The following is a 17,445-nucleotide window of genomic DNA, read 5'->3' as shown; positions in this document are numbered from 1 at the left end:
CTAAATTATCTAAAATAGAAATTATTCAGCAGGTCTTCGCAAGATGACCATAGGACAGATTCACGCTGACCCAGTATGAGTGTAATACGGAAAGGTGTTTGAGAAGGTAGAGGCCTTCCAGAGGATTCTGGATGAAACAAGTCGAAAGATCTCTAAGAAAGACTTTTACAGACTTGATGCAGTTATTGGTCTTAGTTTGAGAATAGCAGAAATACAGATGGATACAATACTTATGTGTTTCCAAGCCCAAAAAAGTCACCCATATGCAGTCAATTACTTTACTATTAACCTATTTTATTCAAATAAAACTTTGTTTACATTTAAATATATTTGGGGATTTTATGTTGTTTGGGAAAATATTGGCTTTTTCCCAAAAATACAGCCTGAGATTGATTTGCTTACCACTACTGGTAGGTTAGTAAGGGGAAAATAATTCAGTTAGATTTGTAGAGATTTGTTAGCAGAGATTTTTCTCATTACAATGACATTTACCTAAAGTAATAATAACACAACGGAAAGTGTATTTCCATCAAAGCAAAGATAGCACAAGCATTACCACACATTTACAAGAAACAAATTTTTTTAAAAAGGGGGGGGTGGGAAAGTTCTACTCCAATAAGCACTTTTAAAGGGAGTGGGGAAGGCTCAAAAATTTATGATGGGAAGATGACATTTGGGGTTTGAGTATTCATTATCCTGACGCAATCAGGAAGGAAACTAGCCCTGCTTTGAGGTATAAATCAGGGACCAATCAAGGTGATGGCAATCTAACTTTCAAAATCCAGTGGGTCTAGAAAGGAAGGGTCAGAAGAGCAATGAACTCATTGATAGCATATATGCTGCTTTCGCTGGTGCTCAAGAATGCACATTCCCAGCTCATAGACTGTGGACATTTTTCAAATAACCTCCCTCTTAGACTCCGAGAGTTAAGAGCCACATTTAACAAGATCAAGGATTATTTTGTGAGTATATTCATCTTTTGTTCTTCTACTCTTTTCATCTAGAAATTTAGGAAGCAGGAAATGTAAAGGGGCTGGGCTTCTTTGTATAACAGTGCAGAACAACAGATGGTTGTGTTCCTTATTGCTAACTACAGTAAGTACTACTACTAATCAGTAGCTCAGCACATAATTCATCAAGAGATTTTATGCAGCTCTGAGGAAGAAAATGACAAATGGAGAATTTTCTAGTATGTTTAATTCTTTTCATAATAAACAAATATGCATAGTATAATTGCTACTCAGATAAAATTATTACAATATATAGTACTAGTAATATATATTTGAGGATTGGAATTGTTTATTGAAGGGATTGGAATAACATTCATTGTTTAATGTTACATTAATGTCAAAGTCTGAAAAACATTTACATTTGAAAATTAACTTTCTGTATAGCTAGAAATATAGTACTATTTCCCTATTCTTCAGATGTGCATAAATGAAAATAAATAGTAATATTTAATATTATATTGGTATTTTTGAAGGGTAGAGCTTTTGAAGATAATTGAAATGTGTTAATTATCCAAAAACAAATTTTGAGCATCTTATGTTAAATATATATCTTGCAAGTTTAGCTACTATGCACAAAAAGATGCAGTTTTAAGCATTCTTAGAGGAAAACAAAGAGATGAAAGATTGAAAATAGTGCCTAATCCATGTACTGTGCTAACCCAAGATTTTTAACCAAATTTTTTGAATAAGCAACATCATACAATTTGATGATTCATAAACCATGGTTTATAAATCACAAAATGGGTAAAGAAAAGACTTGGTTGTTAGGTGATAGTAGCACATTCTTTCTAAATTAAATTTAAATTGTATTTGTATTGAAGTTGTCATTTTGTAAGCCGCCTTGAGTCCCTAGGGAGAAAGGCGGCATATAAATCGCAATAAATAAAATAAATAAAATAAATAAATAAATTCAGATTTTCTTGGATTAACATTTTGTTTCATTACTTACTTTTATAGCAAGATAGAGATTCTGAGCTGGACACTGTGCTATTAAAACAGGATCTGCTAGAAGATTTCAAGGTGAGATTTTAGTTGCCTTCACCAGATTACTTAGAAAAAAGTGTAGTATAATCTGGGATCATGGAACAGTATTCTTGGCAGGCCTAAATCTCTTTAGTGTACCTATCAAATGTTATAATGGAGGATTTTGTATGAATCTATAATGAAGTGTATTGAAAACACTAAATAACATAATTTGTTTGTTTGTTTGTTTGTTTATGCCCAAATCCTACATTGGTGGTAAACCTCAACTCCCTATTTCCTTTTTCACTTATTTATAGTACATGGGGACAATCATACATTTATAAACTATTTTAGAACAGTCAGAATTCACTCTACATATGTCCGATAAAATAAGGCTGAATAACATATCCAGAGTAACTGATGATACAATGATACTCCATATGTTTTATTAATTTCATAAATGATAATATTTGAAGGTTGGAGTGAGCAAGTTTGATTTGTACATTCTTGTTCGTTAAAATCTGAAAAAGAATTGCTGCTTTAGACAATTTGTTCTTAGAAGGTTCAAACAATGGAGATCAAAGAAAGCTTTTCTGATGAATTATAAAATGTGTTATAATTAATTTTTTAAAATAATTTTATATTTATTGAGATATATTAAGACCCAATTTTGCATCCGATAATGATGGAAATTTAATACAAAAATAAATAATAAATTACCTGGATCTGAATAGCTCAATCTGCTGGGAGTAGGAGCTGCTAAAAAGTTTTCTCCCCTTTCACAAGTCACATGCAAACTTTTTTTTCTGGTATCAGTTTCCAATTCTGATTTAGCAAGTGGCATTAAAAAAAAAACCTGTTTAAATATAACTTTAATATTTTCACTTGATCATCTCCAACCATGGATTAGAGTCAAAGGATAGAGAAATATGTTTTATTGCTAGACTAGAATAGAGTCAACATATGCAATTCCATCTTCATCTCTTACCATTATTGTTCTCTTCAATTCTTTCAGAGTTACTTGGGCTGCCAGTCAGTGGCAGAAATGATCCATTTTTATTTGGAAGATGTCTTACCCAAAGTAACTACAGATAACCCAGTAAAGCAGGATGTAGACTTCCTTGGAAATATGTTGCTAGATCTGAGACAATTAATCAAACGCTGTGTAAGTATTTGTGGTTTCTTTCCTTGGCCACTCATTGTCTGACTTGCTATGTCTGCTTGCTTCCCTTTGTTTTGGAAAATCCTTGTTCAGCCAGAAACAATAAGATAAGCAAAGCACGAGGCACGGACTTGGGTATTAACACCAGTTTTATGATAAGCTATGTTTCATTGTTTGGTTTCAGTTTTTTATACCATGTCTTTTTTTTTTTTTTTATTTATATGCCGCCCTTCTCAGGGCAGTTTACAGTGCGTTAAGCAATAGCCTTCATACTTTTGTATATTTATACAAAGTCAGCTTATTGCCCCCACAAACTGAGTCCTCAATTTACCTACCTTAGAAAGGATGGAAGGCTGAGTCAACCTTGAGCCTGGCGAGATTCGATCTTACTTTAATTGCAGACAGCTGGTGTTAAATTACAGTGCTTCTGTCTGTTGAGCTAAACCAGGCTCCTATGTCTTCAAACATTTGTTCTAGTTTCTAAATCAAAGATAACAGTGCAGAAATTTAGTGAGAGTGGGATTATGATAAATGTGTAGTCACTTTGAAAGTCAACTTCTTCATGCAGAAATGATGCATTTTATAACATTATTTTTAAAAAAATCTGCACTGGATCAATCCATATTTTGTGCCAAGGAAATCTAAATTAGAAAAATGCCAAAGTTATATACCTAATTCACATTTGTGGATAAACTGTTTCAACAATTTAAAAAATGCTAGAAAGCATATTTTAGTGGCATTAATATCACAACAGCTCACTTTAAAAACATTAATTTTTTCAGCGCATCCTTCTTGTGCCTAGCAAACTTTTCTGCAGTGTTCTAGGCTACACAAACACGCTTGGCTGTAGCTGTTAAGGGGAAGAAGGAATAAAGCTGCTTTTAAAATATCTTGTTTAAATAAAGCAGAGAAAGTAAATAAGGTCTGTGTGAAATACTAGCTATTTCATCACCTGTGAGAATCTGTGGATTATATAATCTATATTAAGAACTGATATCTCCCTTAAGTAACTATATGTAAAATTCTTACCTAAAAGCGGCTGCTTCTACAGATTGTAAATGCAGAACTATAACTGGTGGAAGTATTAGAATTGTTTTATTGCATTCTCCTCCCTACTGTGTCATCAGGTCACAGAATGACTCAGAATGCAAACACAATTCTATAAAGGAAGACTTTGCTTAGCAGAATAGATGGGAAACACTACTTTCTAGTCTTCAGTTGAGGACAAGGCATATTCATCAGTTTACACATGACAATAAGTCATTTCTAAGAACATAGTGTTACAAATAGCCATGTAGAGTCTCATTGCTCTCTGAGCTTGGTTGTTTGCTTTTAGATGTTTCATTACCTGACTAGGTAGCAACCAAGCTCAGAAAGTATCAAGGACTCCACAGTTTAACCCTAAGCCACAGTACATATATTCTCTTCTATTGGAACAAGAGTCCTGCTGGATCACATGAAGATCAGGATTTTGTTTCTCACAAATGGTCAATTGGTTATCTTTGGGGTGCTCAAAGATAAAAGCACCTTCCACACTGTAATGCAATCAAGGGCCTGGTGGCTCAGCAGACTAATAGCATTGTGATTAACACCAGCTGTCTGCAATTACTGTAAGTTCAAATCTCACCAGGCTCAAGGTTGACTCAGCCTTCCATCCTTTCTAAGGTAGGTAAATTGAGGACCCAGTTTGTGGGGGCAATAAGCTGACTTTGTATAAATATACAAAAGTATGAAGGCTATTGCTTAATGCATTGTAAGCCGTCCTGAGTCTCCAGAGAAGGGTGGCATATAAATCAAATTAATATATATATAGTTTGTTCAACTAAAACTTCATTATACATAAACGTGAAAAGATATTCTTCATATTTAAAAGAGAAAAATACAAACGAGCGAGCATGGGATTGTAAAAATGGGTAAAATAGTGAAATAATTTGTTTTACTTTATTATAGTATAGTATAACTATGCTATGCTATGCTATGCTATGCTATGCTAAGCTAAGCTATACTATACTATACTATACTATACTATACTATACTATACTATACTATACTATACTATACTATACTATACTATACTATACTATACTATATTGCTATAGTATGTTATTATTATAACCTGTAGGTATTAGATGATATAAAGTATAATTATTAATAACATGAAAAAGGAATGCATATATTTCCATGTTAAATAGTTGTGCATAACTGATTACATATAAATTCTGGATTTTTACATATAACCTCAGCATCAAAGGAGGTATCTCTCCTTGTTCATGGAACCTAGTTGAGCACCACAAAGTGTATATGTAATATCCATTTATTATATATTTGTGTTCAAAGCGGCTACATTCACCTGTACATCCTCAACTGAGGCATGTAGCTGCTGTGTCCTTTAGAGTTTTTAAAAGTGTTTATATTCACATGTTTCCTTCTCACAGCATAGGTTTTTCATCTGTGAAAGGAAGAATAAAACAGTAAAGGCTGTCAAAGATACGTATGAAAAGGTAAATTCCTAAATTATATTACTTAACTTGCCTTATGAATCTTTGCAGTTGTAAGAAAACATGTCATTATCTTTGAGAATCTCTCTCTCTCTCTCTCTCTCTCTCTCTCTCTCACACACACACACACACACACACACACACACACACACACACACACCATACAAATCATGATAGTGGTTTCAGAATTAAAATCTGAATAGAGTAGCCCAAAGAAAAATTTCAAGGCATTCAATAGAATGTTAAGTTTATAAAGAATGCAGCTGAAAAGTGTACTCCAAACCAATTTACAACATACTTTCAAAAGCAAATATTCCATGTATAACAGCAATGAACATTTTTACAATCTTTATTGATTATATTTATAGACCACCATAATCAGATCAGCTCCAAACTGTTTACAATTATAAAAATGCATAAAATCTAAATTAAAACAATAGTTAACAAAGTGACATAAAAATGAGAAACCACAAATACAAACCTAGTGGATCCCCAGCTTCAAAACAATTGTATCTCAAAAGACCTATGAAAAATTCCATCTTCACAGATTTATGAAATGATTGAAGGATAAAGACTGAACAAACCTCTATTGGGGTGGATGGTTTCACAAGGGGGAACCAGAGACGCCCAAGCCCCTATTCCTTTTACTTCCAGTATCTGGGTTACCATAATCATTCTTACCCAGGACAAAAATATGGGGTGCATCAGTGCTACATGTAGGAGGTATGTAGGATTAAAACTAGTACACATGTTGAATTGTAGCCAGAAAGCTAACCAAAGCAACTCCTGCAACTCCTACAACTCCTATTATTTTAATAGTACTATTAGTAATACTATCGTCATTATTTTTTTTCTCATCAGCTGCAAGACAAAGGGATCTACAAAGCAATAGGAGAATTTGATATTTTTGTTGACTACATTGAACAATATCTTATCATGAAAATGAAAAGCTAAATGTTTTTCATAGCGGGAAAACTGCTACTTTATAAATAAAAAATGGAGATCTGTCTTTTGCAAACAATGTTCTGGAAAAAATCAGTGAAAATACATGGTAGTGTTAAATGTTTAACTTAAAATGTATTTATTAATTCATATACCTCAGTTTTATCAGTGTTTTTACATGTTTTAGACAAGAATGTATTAAATAATTTATTGACTGATATGTTTACAATAGAACATTAGTTGCCTTTTCTTACAGCTAGGATGTTTAAAGCTAAATTGCTCTTTAAAAATAGAAATAAGAACTATTATTTTCTTATACTTTAACTAAACATTTTCATATAAATCTCAGTTCTGTGATCTGCAGCTTAGAAAAAAATGTATAGCTTTAAACATGAGGTGTTTGTCAGATCACTTTTTTTTTAAAAAATGGATATGCTGGCATGTTTGTAGGATTGTATACAACAGTGTCTTTCCCTGATGGAAGATTTGTGTTAATAGAATGAAGAAAAGGATTATTTACTCCTCCTATTTGCAATTATCACCGTCTCAGTTGTGCTCCAGAGTTTTGACATACTTGTTTCAATACAGGTGGCCCTTGCTTAATGACCACTCATTCAGTGACCATTCAGTTTTATGATGGTGCTAAACAAGTGGCACTTATGACTGCTGAAGTTCCAGGTGTCACAGCATCTCCATGGCCCCTATGATTGCAAACTGGGTGCTCAATGACCAGCTTGCAATTATGTCACAGAGTCCTATTGTTATGTGATCCTCATTCCTGACCTTCTTTGCTGGCTTCCAAGAAGTAAATCAATGGGGAAGCTGGCAGAAGGTCGTACATGGTAACCACATGACATTGTGCTTAACATTGCAAGATTTGCTTAACTGGAAATGCTGTCGCTAAGGGGCATGGCCATGTAATGTACTTTACAACCACATTGCTTAACAATGGAAATTCTAGTCCAAATTGCTGTCATTAACCAAGAACTACCTGTACAAAAACTAGTTTGGATACAAACTGTGGTATTACTTTTTCGCTAATAGAAATGTTTGTTAATTTAAAGTACAGTTCTCTGGATAATACTAAGGAATGTGAAACTGAGGAGAAAATCTTACAATAGACCAAAAAAACCTCTGTCAACTCTTACCTCATATGAAAACACAGTTTTGCTGCTTCTTTGATTTTTGAGAGGGCATTGTTTCACTGCTATGCACTGAAATCTGCGTTACAAACTCTTCTATACCTATCCTTATTAAATGAATTTTAAATTCAAAATTATTTTCTCAGGCATAAGATTTAGCTTTAGATTCTGTCAGGCTCTTTCTTTTGAGTTGAACAGATCAGAGAGTATATTACTTTCATTTTGTAAGAATTGTGAACTGCTTTTTTTTTATTGGAGGAAAGATAACATTCTTATAAGCCATGCACAAACATAAAATTCATTATGTTAAAATTCAAGATCTCCAGCTAGCTCAGGCTAAAATTACACATGCAGGCTAGCAGACTTTAATGAATGGATGGTTATAGAAAAGGTTATTCTTCCAATATCAGAACATCAGCTCATCATATATTTTGTGTTTCTCAAGGACTTTGATTACTGTAATTTGGTAATCAAAAACTTTCTAGCTCTTTTTTGAGAAAAAAAAATCAAATATTGATCCCAATAATACCTTGGTCTTAAATTAGGCATTTAAACATATCACTTAACCATGTCTTTTTTCTCCTAAAATGATTCTCTATTACCCATGGCTAAAAGGAAATGTGCACATTTTTGCTTATCTTCAAAATATTCTGAAGTGATGAATAGAGAGAAATTGCCTCAGTTCCTGGCTCTTACTGATAGTATCCTTGATCTTCTATGGTGCAATTGAGAAGAATGAAAATTGTTATAAATTTTTCTTGCTAAACAACCTGTGATCTCTGACATGGTATATAAACAATGCACACTTTGTATATTTTAACAAAGAAGATACAATATATGTATCTTGAGTAGATGAATCTTCGACTATTTTTGTCATTTTAAAAAATAAAATTGCACTTCTCTTATTTCTTTGCCTATTGTGGTATTCATCAGCTACACTATATTTCCAGGATAAAATAGAGAAATCAAGAAAGATTTTTTAAAAAATCAATGTTTAAAAAAATTATTGATTTGAGCGATTTAACATACAGGAAAGGTTCAATTTTTTAAAATGTTCTGATAGTAAGGGTAATTTGATAATAAAACCAATTATTAGAGAAATTATTTCCTTTATTAGATGTGACCCCATAGAAATTATATTTGTCTGGTATACTTTAGATTGGATTTCTGCATTAAGCAAAGTATGGGACTACATCAGTTGTTCTTAAAAAATCAAAAACTCTGTTGTTTTACGCGAGTGTCTCAGCAGCAGCCATCTTAGGAAACAGGAGGAGAAAGGAGAAGAAAAGACATCATTGTAGGACCAGAATGTTGAGTTAATCAAATATAGAAAAGTGCATCTCTGAAAAAGACTAATCTTCATTTACCATATTTCTAGTGATTTATGATTCATCTCAAAAGAAAACAAACTTCCCTAGAACATTTCACTATTGGGAAGTAGACAGTACATAGAAACATTGTGTTCATTTTTTGAAAGTTGGGTTATTCTTTCCTTAGTCAACCTCCTTTGTGTTTGAAAAAAAAACTACTCATTGACACTGGGAAGCTTTACAATGTCCTAGTCTTGAGAGAGATGGCATGATTAAATTTAACAGGAAAATTGATTATACTGTACATCCTACAATTCATAAAAGAAAGAGAGTCAAAGACCACAATATAGTGCGAGCTTCAGAAGGGAGGATGTAACTATGACCGTGACAATCATAATCAAAATCCAAAATTGCATAACTTAGGAGACTAAAAGGTTTGTGATTGTGAACCATGGAGATGCCCAATATGAATCATTTCATATAATTTGTCAAAGTTTGTGTTATTTATGGGATAAAATCCAGGCCCAAAGGCCATAGCTGAAGCAGACACATTTTTCTCTGAAAATATATGTAGTCTTTTCTCTGTTATGCTAAATAGACACAAATTTCTAAATTTCCCCAGAAGGAATAAAGACAGTAGTAAGTAATAACAATAATTTGAGAGACAGTAATAAATAATAAGCGTCATTTGAGAAAAAGAACACTGTGTAAGAATTTATAAACATTTCACAGGACCTATTTTTTTCCAGAGCATAATAATTTATTTCAATACCATCCTTATTTATTTGTGAGAAATTTGGTCTTATAAAAGTATTCAAAAATCTTAGATAAAACCAAATTATTCATGGATCTCCTTATTCGGTTTTAAAAGTAGACATGCACATTAGCTGTAAGATGGCATCCTGCTGAATGGGCTACTGCAAAATATGTTTGTTATTATTAATAGTAATGTACTCCTTTTCCCTTCTAAGGATTCCAAAAGAAAAAAGAAGAAGAAAAGAATGCAAACAATCTTCAGTTTAAAAAATAGGTGGTAATAAAACCATCATTAAAATAATATAATAAAATCAATAAACGTACATAAATAGATTAGCTGTCCCTAACCTTTCTCCACAGACCGGTGATGGCAGCAGACATGGGAGAAGTGGGGGCTGCAAGAGGATGGTTTCACACACGCAACCTAGATCCCACGCATGCACAAATGAAGCATTGCATGCTTGCCTGCTGCTTGTATGGCCCGGTTCCCAACAGACCATGGACTGGTGCTAGTCTGCAATTCAGGGGTTGGGGACCCCTGAGATAGATTATAGATGTGAATAGTTAGATGATAGATAATGATAGATAGATGATAGATGGAGAGAGAGGGGAGAGAGGAAAAGGGAGAGACAGACAGAAAAAAAATCAAAATATATAGTCTGGTCTTAGAGTAATTGTAGCCTAAATTAAATATGCATTCCATTATTTAAACAGGACAGGATTTGTGGCAAAATTTCCCCAATTGGAGCATGCAATTGAGAATGCTACATTATTTCTGAATAATGGGAGTGGCTAGGAAAGGCTGCAGATTTGTTAGAGTTTAATGAAGCCAAACTTGTATGAAGCAATTCAAAGCCATTTTTTAAAAAAACAATCCTCTTCGTACCAAACTACACTATCCCTGGGCAAAGGGGATGGAATATTATCTATTAGAGAGGCTCAAGACAGACTTCCAAGCTTAGTGCAGTTTTAGTCTGTATTAATAGAAACTTACTATGACATTGTAAGTCCCAGGTTTACTCAAATTAACCATACTTTCAACTGTGTGGGTTTAAAGAGAATGGACTGCTCACTGTGAAGAGAGGAGGACAGCTGGTTTCCTACTAAGTAAGCAGAAGCTAGTTCAGATAATCTAGAATGCAGAAAAAAACTCATCCACATCTATATGATTGTGTAACCTATTTCTAGGCTATTGCAAATTTTTGCCAATACTTTTACAGTCCCATTGCTATGGAGTAATTTCAGAAGTTGCCTCTATGTTAGAGGCACCTTCAAGGCTTCAAGACAATTGTGGCTCCCCAAAAGTGTTAGCAGCTCTTCCTAAACTACTTACTTCACTGAAATGTTAATGTGGCAGTTAATGTAAAAGACAGTTGACAGTTGAAAAATTACATAAGGAATAGGCACTTTTAAAAATTAATTAACTAATTTATTATGGCTCCTTTGAATCAGTGTTGACTCTCTGGTGACTGCCTGAACAAGTCCCTGCAGTTTTCTTGGCAAGATTTCAGAAGTGGTTTTCTATTGTATCCTTTTAAGGGCTGAGAGAGGTTAACTGGCCCAAAGTTACCCAGCTGGCTTTGTGCCTAAAATGGGACTAGAGCTCACAGTCTCTCAACTTCCAGCCTGATACCTTAACCACTACACCAAACAGAATCCCTAATTATAATTGATTTTAGTTAAATTATAGAAAATTAGAAACACTCCTAGTTGTGCCTTCTTGCAGTTGTACAGCTTTTTTCACTTCTCCAAATTGTGCATTCTTACTGTATGCAGTGGTTTGGGAAATTGTTGAGATGTAGGAAGACTTTATGCTTCATTCAACCACATTTCTAACCATCATGTTTCATTTGTTTGCATTTATTTGCATATTGCAAATATTATTAGAAATTGGCTGTCAAATCTCTGCATTACAGTAGCATTACAACTGCATGGTAAGACATGAAAGAAAAACAATAGTGCTTCCATACACCCCCAAGATTTCTTAACAAGTATGTTAAATGAAAAGGAGCTGTGTGGGTCAGTGGGCTGATTGATTTGGAGGTTGTTTGAGGGGCACTTCATTTGTTGGAACTTTGATTGAGTGACCTTTTGAAGCAAAACTATGGAGCAAGGTAACATTCCACTTCTATTTGTCAGAGTGGAGCAGTCACAACACTTGACTTTGCTAATATAGTAACAGAATGTTCTGGACTCCTGTTAATAAAATGAAATGGCTGATCAAAATAAGATTACCTTCTACATTTCTGCAAAGTGAAGCTACTCACTTGAACCAGACAAAGCACTTCCTTGAGGTGGATTGCAGGCAAATTACCCAGCTATTCCACCCAGGCTTTGATCTCACATGCTTTCAACATCTATGGAATTGTAATTAAATACTTTACTGCCCACTTCATTGACCAAAGTTTCCTATAAGATTCAGGAAGATACATTTATGGAAGGGAGTACAGTGGGATCTGGATGAAAAGCAGCAATGTATTTACATTTATAATAAGCATTTTCAAGAAGTCCTATTCCTCTTTTTTAAGAAAAAGGGAAGGTCTGATTCCAATTTTAGCTGAGCTTGCAGTTTTGATAAAGCAGTTCTTCAATTGCTTTGATATCCTAGAAATAGGATATCTGCCTCTTAATCCGAATTGAGTTGGAAGGGACCTTGGAGGTCTTCTAGTCCAACTCCCTGCTCAAGCAGGAGACCCTATACCAGTGATGGCGAACCTTTTACTTACCGAGTGCCAAACAAGAGCACGCTTTGCATGCTGCGTGGACTCGCATACCACCCGGAATAACACGCGGCTCCTCCCCATGTGCTGTGCGTGCAACCATCTGTGCATGCACACAGCTTTTGTGCATGCGCAATGCATGCATGCAAACACTGTCTGCACATGCGTGCATTGCGCACCAGTCATCTTGCACGCATGCTGCAAACACGCACGCATGCACAGGAGAGCTCCGAAGACCAGCTGGGTCCGCTGAATTGCACGCATGAGCACCAGAGGCCTGAACACCAGCTGGGGCAAGCGGATGCGCAGTTTCAGGTGAGCTTGGTGATGGCTCGTGTACCCGGAAAAATGGCTCTGCGTGCCATTTCCGGGACATGTGCCATAGGTTCGCCAACACGGCCCTATACTATTTCAGTGGCTGTCCAGTCTCTTCTTAAAAACCTCTAATTAGGAAGCACCTGCAACTTTGGAAGGCAAGCTGTTCCACTGGTTAACTGTGCACCATCCTAGCCCCACCACAGCCGGCCAGGGGGTCACAAGAGGAGAAGGATGAGGAGGAGGATCACCAGACCTTTAGTGCAGGAGCAAAGCAGCCCTGTACCTTCACTTTCTGCTGCTTTGGGCTGGAGCTTGCGCCTTCCATGCTCAGCCGAAGAGCTGAAGGGGGGAGGAATGACAGGGCAGGACAATGGCTGAAGCCTTAGTGCAGGAGTGAAGTGGCCCTGTGCCTTCACTTCCTGCCACTTCAGGCTGGAACTTGTGCCCTTTGGCCGAACAGCTGCCGGGAGTGGGGGGGAAATGACATGGCAAGGAAATGAGTGGAGCCTTAGTGCAGGAGAGAAGCCGAGTCCTTTTGCGTCCTGTTAAGACCCTCCTTAAGTGATTGTCTGCCCAAAAGAAAGATACAGAGGGGGGAAGACAGGGAGAAAGAAAGAGAGGAAGAAAGAGGGAGAGGGAGAAATAGAGATATGGGGAGAGGGAGGGAGAGAGAAAGAGAGGGAGAAAGAGAGAGAGATGGGAGAGGGAGAGAAAGAGAGAGATGAGAGTGGGAAGAAGGGAGAAAGAGAAAGAGATGGGAGACAGAGGGAGAGATGGAAGAGAGAAAGAGGGAAAGAGAAAGAAAGAAAGAGATGAGAGGGAGGGAGGGAGATAGACAGAGAGGAAGAGAGAGATGGGAGAGGGAGAGAGGCAGAGAGATGGGGGAGAGAGAGAGATACCTGTTTCCCATAGAAAAGAAAACATACAGCCACAAAACCTAGGTAGGCGTGGCTGGCTGGGGGATCATGTGACTCAGTGGGACTGAGTGACATCGAGTTGGACATACCCACCCAGGTTTAGTGGCTCCTGGTGTTTTGTTTTCTGTGGGAAACGGGTCCAAATGGCTCTTTGAGTGTTTAAGGTTGCAGACCCCTGGTCTAGTCCAATACCCTGCTCAAGGCAGGAGCCTTATATCATCCCAATCAAATTGTTGTCCAGTCTATTTTTGAAAACCTCCAGGAGGCAAACTATTCCATTAACTAATTGCTCTTCCTATCAGAAAATTTCTCCTCACTTCTAGGTTGGATCTCAGTTTAACAAGCTTCCACCCATTACTTCTTATCCTTCCCTCATGTACCATCTATTCTATAACTATGCATTTGGTTATTCCTGTGCAGGACTTTATTTTCCTCACAACTGAACTGCATGTCAAGGTTCCAACTGACAAACCCAACCAAGCCAGCAAATCGAGACAATCAGATCTCTTTAAGCATAACTTTATTGAGTACATCATTTCGGCAAGTGTGAAGGAAAACTAACTCTAACTAGTTCTTGTAGTTTTCACCTAAATAAAGAATGAATTATTTCCTCCTCTCTTTCAACAGGTCACATTGTCCAATTAGGTGTTCTGGTGTCACTATGGCAACTCCTTCAGGGCCTTGCCAAACTTCTGTTGAGATTACTTTGGTACCCACAGGATGGTTTCTTGTTGTTGTCTGGACTGGCCTTCCAAATGTCTCCCCTTCCCCACATAGTCTGTGGCAAACTGAAAAACGAAAAGATGGCTGCGACAGCAGGACATGTTTTGAAGTTTGACACTGCATTTTGTTGAATAAGGCCCAATGTTCAATCTATCAGGATCCTTCTGGTCTTGAGCCTACCTTCTGGAGAATTGAGCACCCTAGTGTCATTTGCAAATTTGATGAGTATCTACTCTATCTCCTCATCTAGATCATTTATGAAGATGTTGAATAGTACTGGGCCATGACTGAACCTTGAGGCACCTCACTACATGCTTCCCTCCATATACCGAATACAGAACAACAGTCCAACCCCTGCTCAACCATTCTGGGCAAATGGCTATCCAATCTCTTCTTGGACTACCCACTGAGTGTGGTTGGTCAGCTAATTGCAAATCCATCTGGTGATGGTACTGTCTATCCCACATTGTTCTATTTTACCAAGAAGTAATTTATACCCTGCTTTGTCAAAAGTAGAATATATTACTCTACTACAAGTATTCTATGTCCACAGCATTTCACTAATCCACTAATTTAATTACTTTATCAAAAAAGGCAATAATGTTTTCCTGGCATGACCTGTTTTTAACAAACCCCTGCTGACTTCTGGTAATTACCTTGTTTGTTTCTATATGTTCACAAATCATCAACTTGATTATATTTCCAGGATATTCCCAAGTATTGATGCCAAGCTGATTGGCCTATAATTTCCTGGATCCATATTTTTTCCTCTTTTCATAGATTGAAACCACATCAGCTTCTTTCCAGTCCTGTTGACTGCTGATGCTTTGCATTGTTGTCCCTAATTTGGAGCCCTCCAGATTCATTGGATTATAGTTCCTATAATTACTAATTAACATTACTATTCTGATTGCAAATTGTGTGAGTTGTTAGGTTAGGTAGCTTAATTTCTGATGAGTGTGTGGATAAATCCTTTAGTACTTTCAAGAACATTCCAGTAATCTATCTGGTCCCTTGTCTTTTGCTCCATCCTGCCAAGCTGAACCATTTTTAAAAGCACATTATCTTTTTGGGTGGCACGCTCAAAGTATTCTTGATGAGGATCATCTCAAGGAAATATTTTTTTATTTGATCCAAGACAGCTTGACTGATCTGTCTTGCAGTCCATGGTATTCTCACTAACTATATTCAAATCTCTAATTTAAAAGTGTCTTTTTTCCTCTCCCTCTTTCTTTCTTATTCAGTTTTTAATGCTGTATATCAGGGGTGTCAAACTGCGGGCCAAATGCATCACACGTTGACCATGGCCACCCCTGGTTTAGCGAAGGGGAAAAAGTTGTGATATGTCACATGACAACAACGCGTTTGACACCCCTGCTGTATATTATCAATACAGTTACATTACTGGAAATAACATTGCTTTAATGGTTCTGTCTACTGTCATGAAAATAACCTTATCCTTTATTATTTTGTCACCCCCTTTCTCTTTAGAATTTACTTCTTCTTAACTTCACCATATTTAACTTCTCCATCCTTGTGCTTGAGATACAACAAATCTTGAGTTCTTCATCACCAACTTTATTAAGCATGAAAGTTGGCATTACCCTTACCTTTTACTCAATCTGCAAATTTATTGTCTTTGAAGTTACTGAGCATTTCTACCATAGAAGGCAGCAAACTTTATGATACTTACAATCCAACAACTATGGAAGGACTTACACATAGCATATAAAGTAAATAAAATGAAATGAAAGTTTGTTCAGTTCATGAAACATAGTTTTGATGGAAAATAATTTGTATTGAAACTGGAGTGTGGGGTAATAAAAAAACATATAACTCAGAATGTATTAACTAGATTTATCTAAATATGTTAGAGATAAATAGGACACGTGCAACCTGTTAACCACAAAATATTATCTTTGTTCCAAGCTTCAAAAACCTACTGAAAGTCTAATTTTTAGACACCCACATACACACACACAAAAACTTCCAGTCAAGATTCAACCTTGCGAATTGACAACCTTGCGAATTGACAACCTTGATATAGATTATCTTATCAGAAATCATGATAAGAAAGGATGCTTTGGTTTGTGACTGTGCATCTCTGAATTGTTGCTTTCTTACTCTCCTCCAAGCTCAGAATCACTGTTTCAACTGGCCCAAAGTCACCCAGCTATCTTTCATCTCTAAAACAAGACTACAACTCATAGTCTCTTGGTTTCAAGCTTTAACACTAGATCAAACTGGCTCTTGTTACATAAATATAAATCCATATCAAATATTTCTCTTTCCAAGAGCATAAGTAAAGTGCTCAGATGGGACCATGGGCACAGCAGGAGAGTAAAGGATTGGCTAGTAATGACTGCCAGGGAAGTTATCAGGTCTCTGAGGGATCTACTTCCAGTCAAAGGTGGATTTCAGCAGGTTCTGACCTATTCTGGAGAACCGGTAGCGGAAATTTTGAGTAGTTTAGAGAAGTGGCAAATACCACCCCTGGCTGGCCCCAGAGTAGGGAGGGAATGGAGATTTTACACTATCCTTTCCCTGCCACACCCACCAAGGCACATCCACCAAGCCATGCCATGCCCACCAAGACACACCCACAGAACCAGTAGTAAAAAATTTTGAAACCCACCACTGCTTCCAGTGCATTGTTTCCAGATTATCTGTGGCAGTAGTAAGGGGTTCTCTCACACACATTGGTCTAGCCAGGTGTCCAGATTGTGCATATACAAATCACTCTTAGGACAAATGGCAACTGCACTGGCTTATGCTCTTTCTTAGGACTAGAACAATTCTTCAGTACAGATCTTCCATAACATTTCTAAGCAAATTATGTTTCCCCTCTGGACATGCATGCCAGCTGTTTTGAAATGCTTTAAGATCGAAGACCTGGCTAGATCCAGCATTCCTACAGGTGCTCAGGGATACCTACAAGAAGGGGGCATCGAAAAATAATCAAGATGGCAGGTGATCTCTTTTAA

At 36.5% G+C, this 17,445-nt stretch overlaps 1 protein-coding gene across 1 annotated transcript; it reads left to right on the top strand.

The window, feature by feature from the left end:
* Positions 1-815: 815 nt before the first annotated feature.
* Positions 816-6,587, top strand: IL10 (interleukin 10). Its single transcript, XM_070941106.1, has 5 exons — positions 816-962; positions 1,968-2,030; positions 2,989-3,138; positions 5,571-5,636; positions 6,495-6,587. The coding sequence occupies exons 1-5, from the start codon at positions 816-818 to the stop codon at positions 6,585-6,587; spliced, it is 519 nt and encodes a 172-aa protein (XP_070797207.1).
* The last annotated feature ends 10,858 nt before the right edge of the window (positions 6,588-17,445 follow it).

Source organism: Pituophis catenifer, unplaced genomic scaffold, assembly GCF_029215685.1.
Source record: "Pituophis catenifer annectens isolate HBS135680 unplaced genomic scaffold, rPitCat1.0.hap2 SCAF_3, whole genome shotgun sequence".
Lineage (NCBI taxonomy): Eukaryota > Metazoa > Chordata > Lepidosauria > Squamata > Colubridae > Pituophis > Pituophis catenifer.
Note: the sequence above shows the minus strand (reverse complement) of the source record. Positions and strands in the feature narration are given on the sequence as shown.

Excerpts from the sequence above, each read along its gene's own strand:
- IL10 (XM_070941106.1), top strand. The coding sequence starts at position 816 with ATGAACTCATTGATAGCATATATGCTGCTTTCGCTGGTGCTCAAGAAT. Across the intron at positions 963-1,967 it reads ACAAGATCAAGGATTATTTT|CAAGATAGAGATTCTGAGCT; the intron begins GTGAGTATATTC and ends TTACTTTTATAG. Across the intron at positions 3,139-5,570 it reads GACAATTAATCAAACGCTGT|CATAGGTTTTTCATCTGTGA; the intron begins GTAAGTATTTGT and ends TCCTTCTCACAG.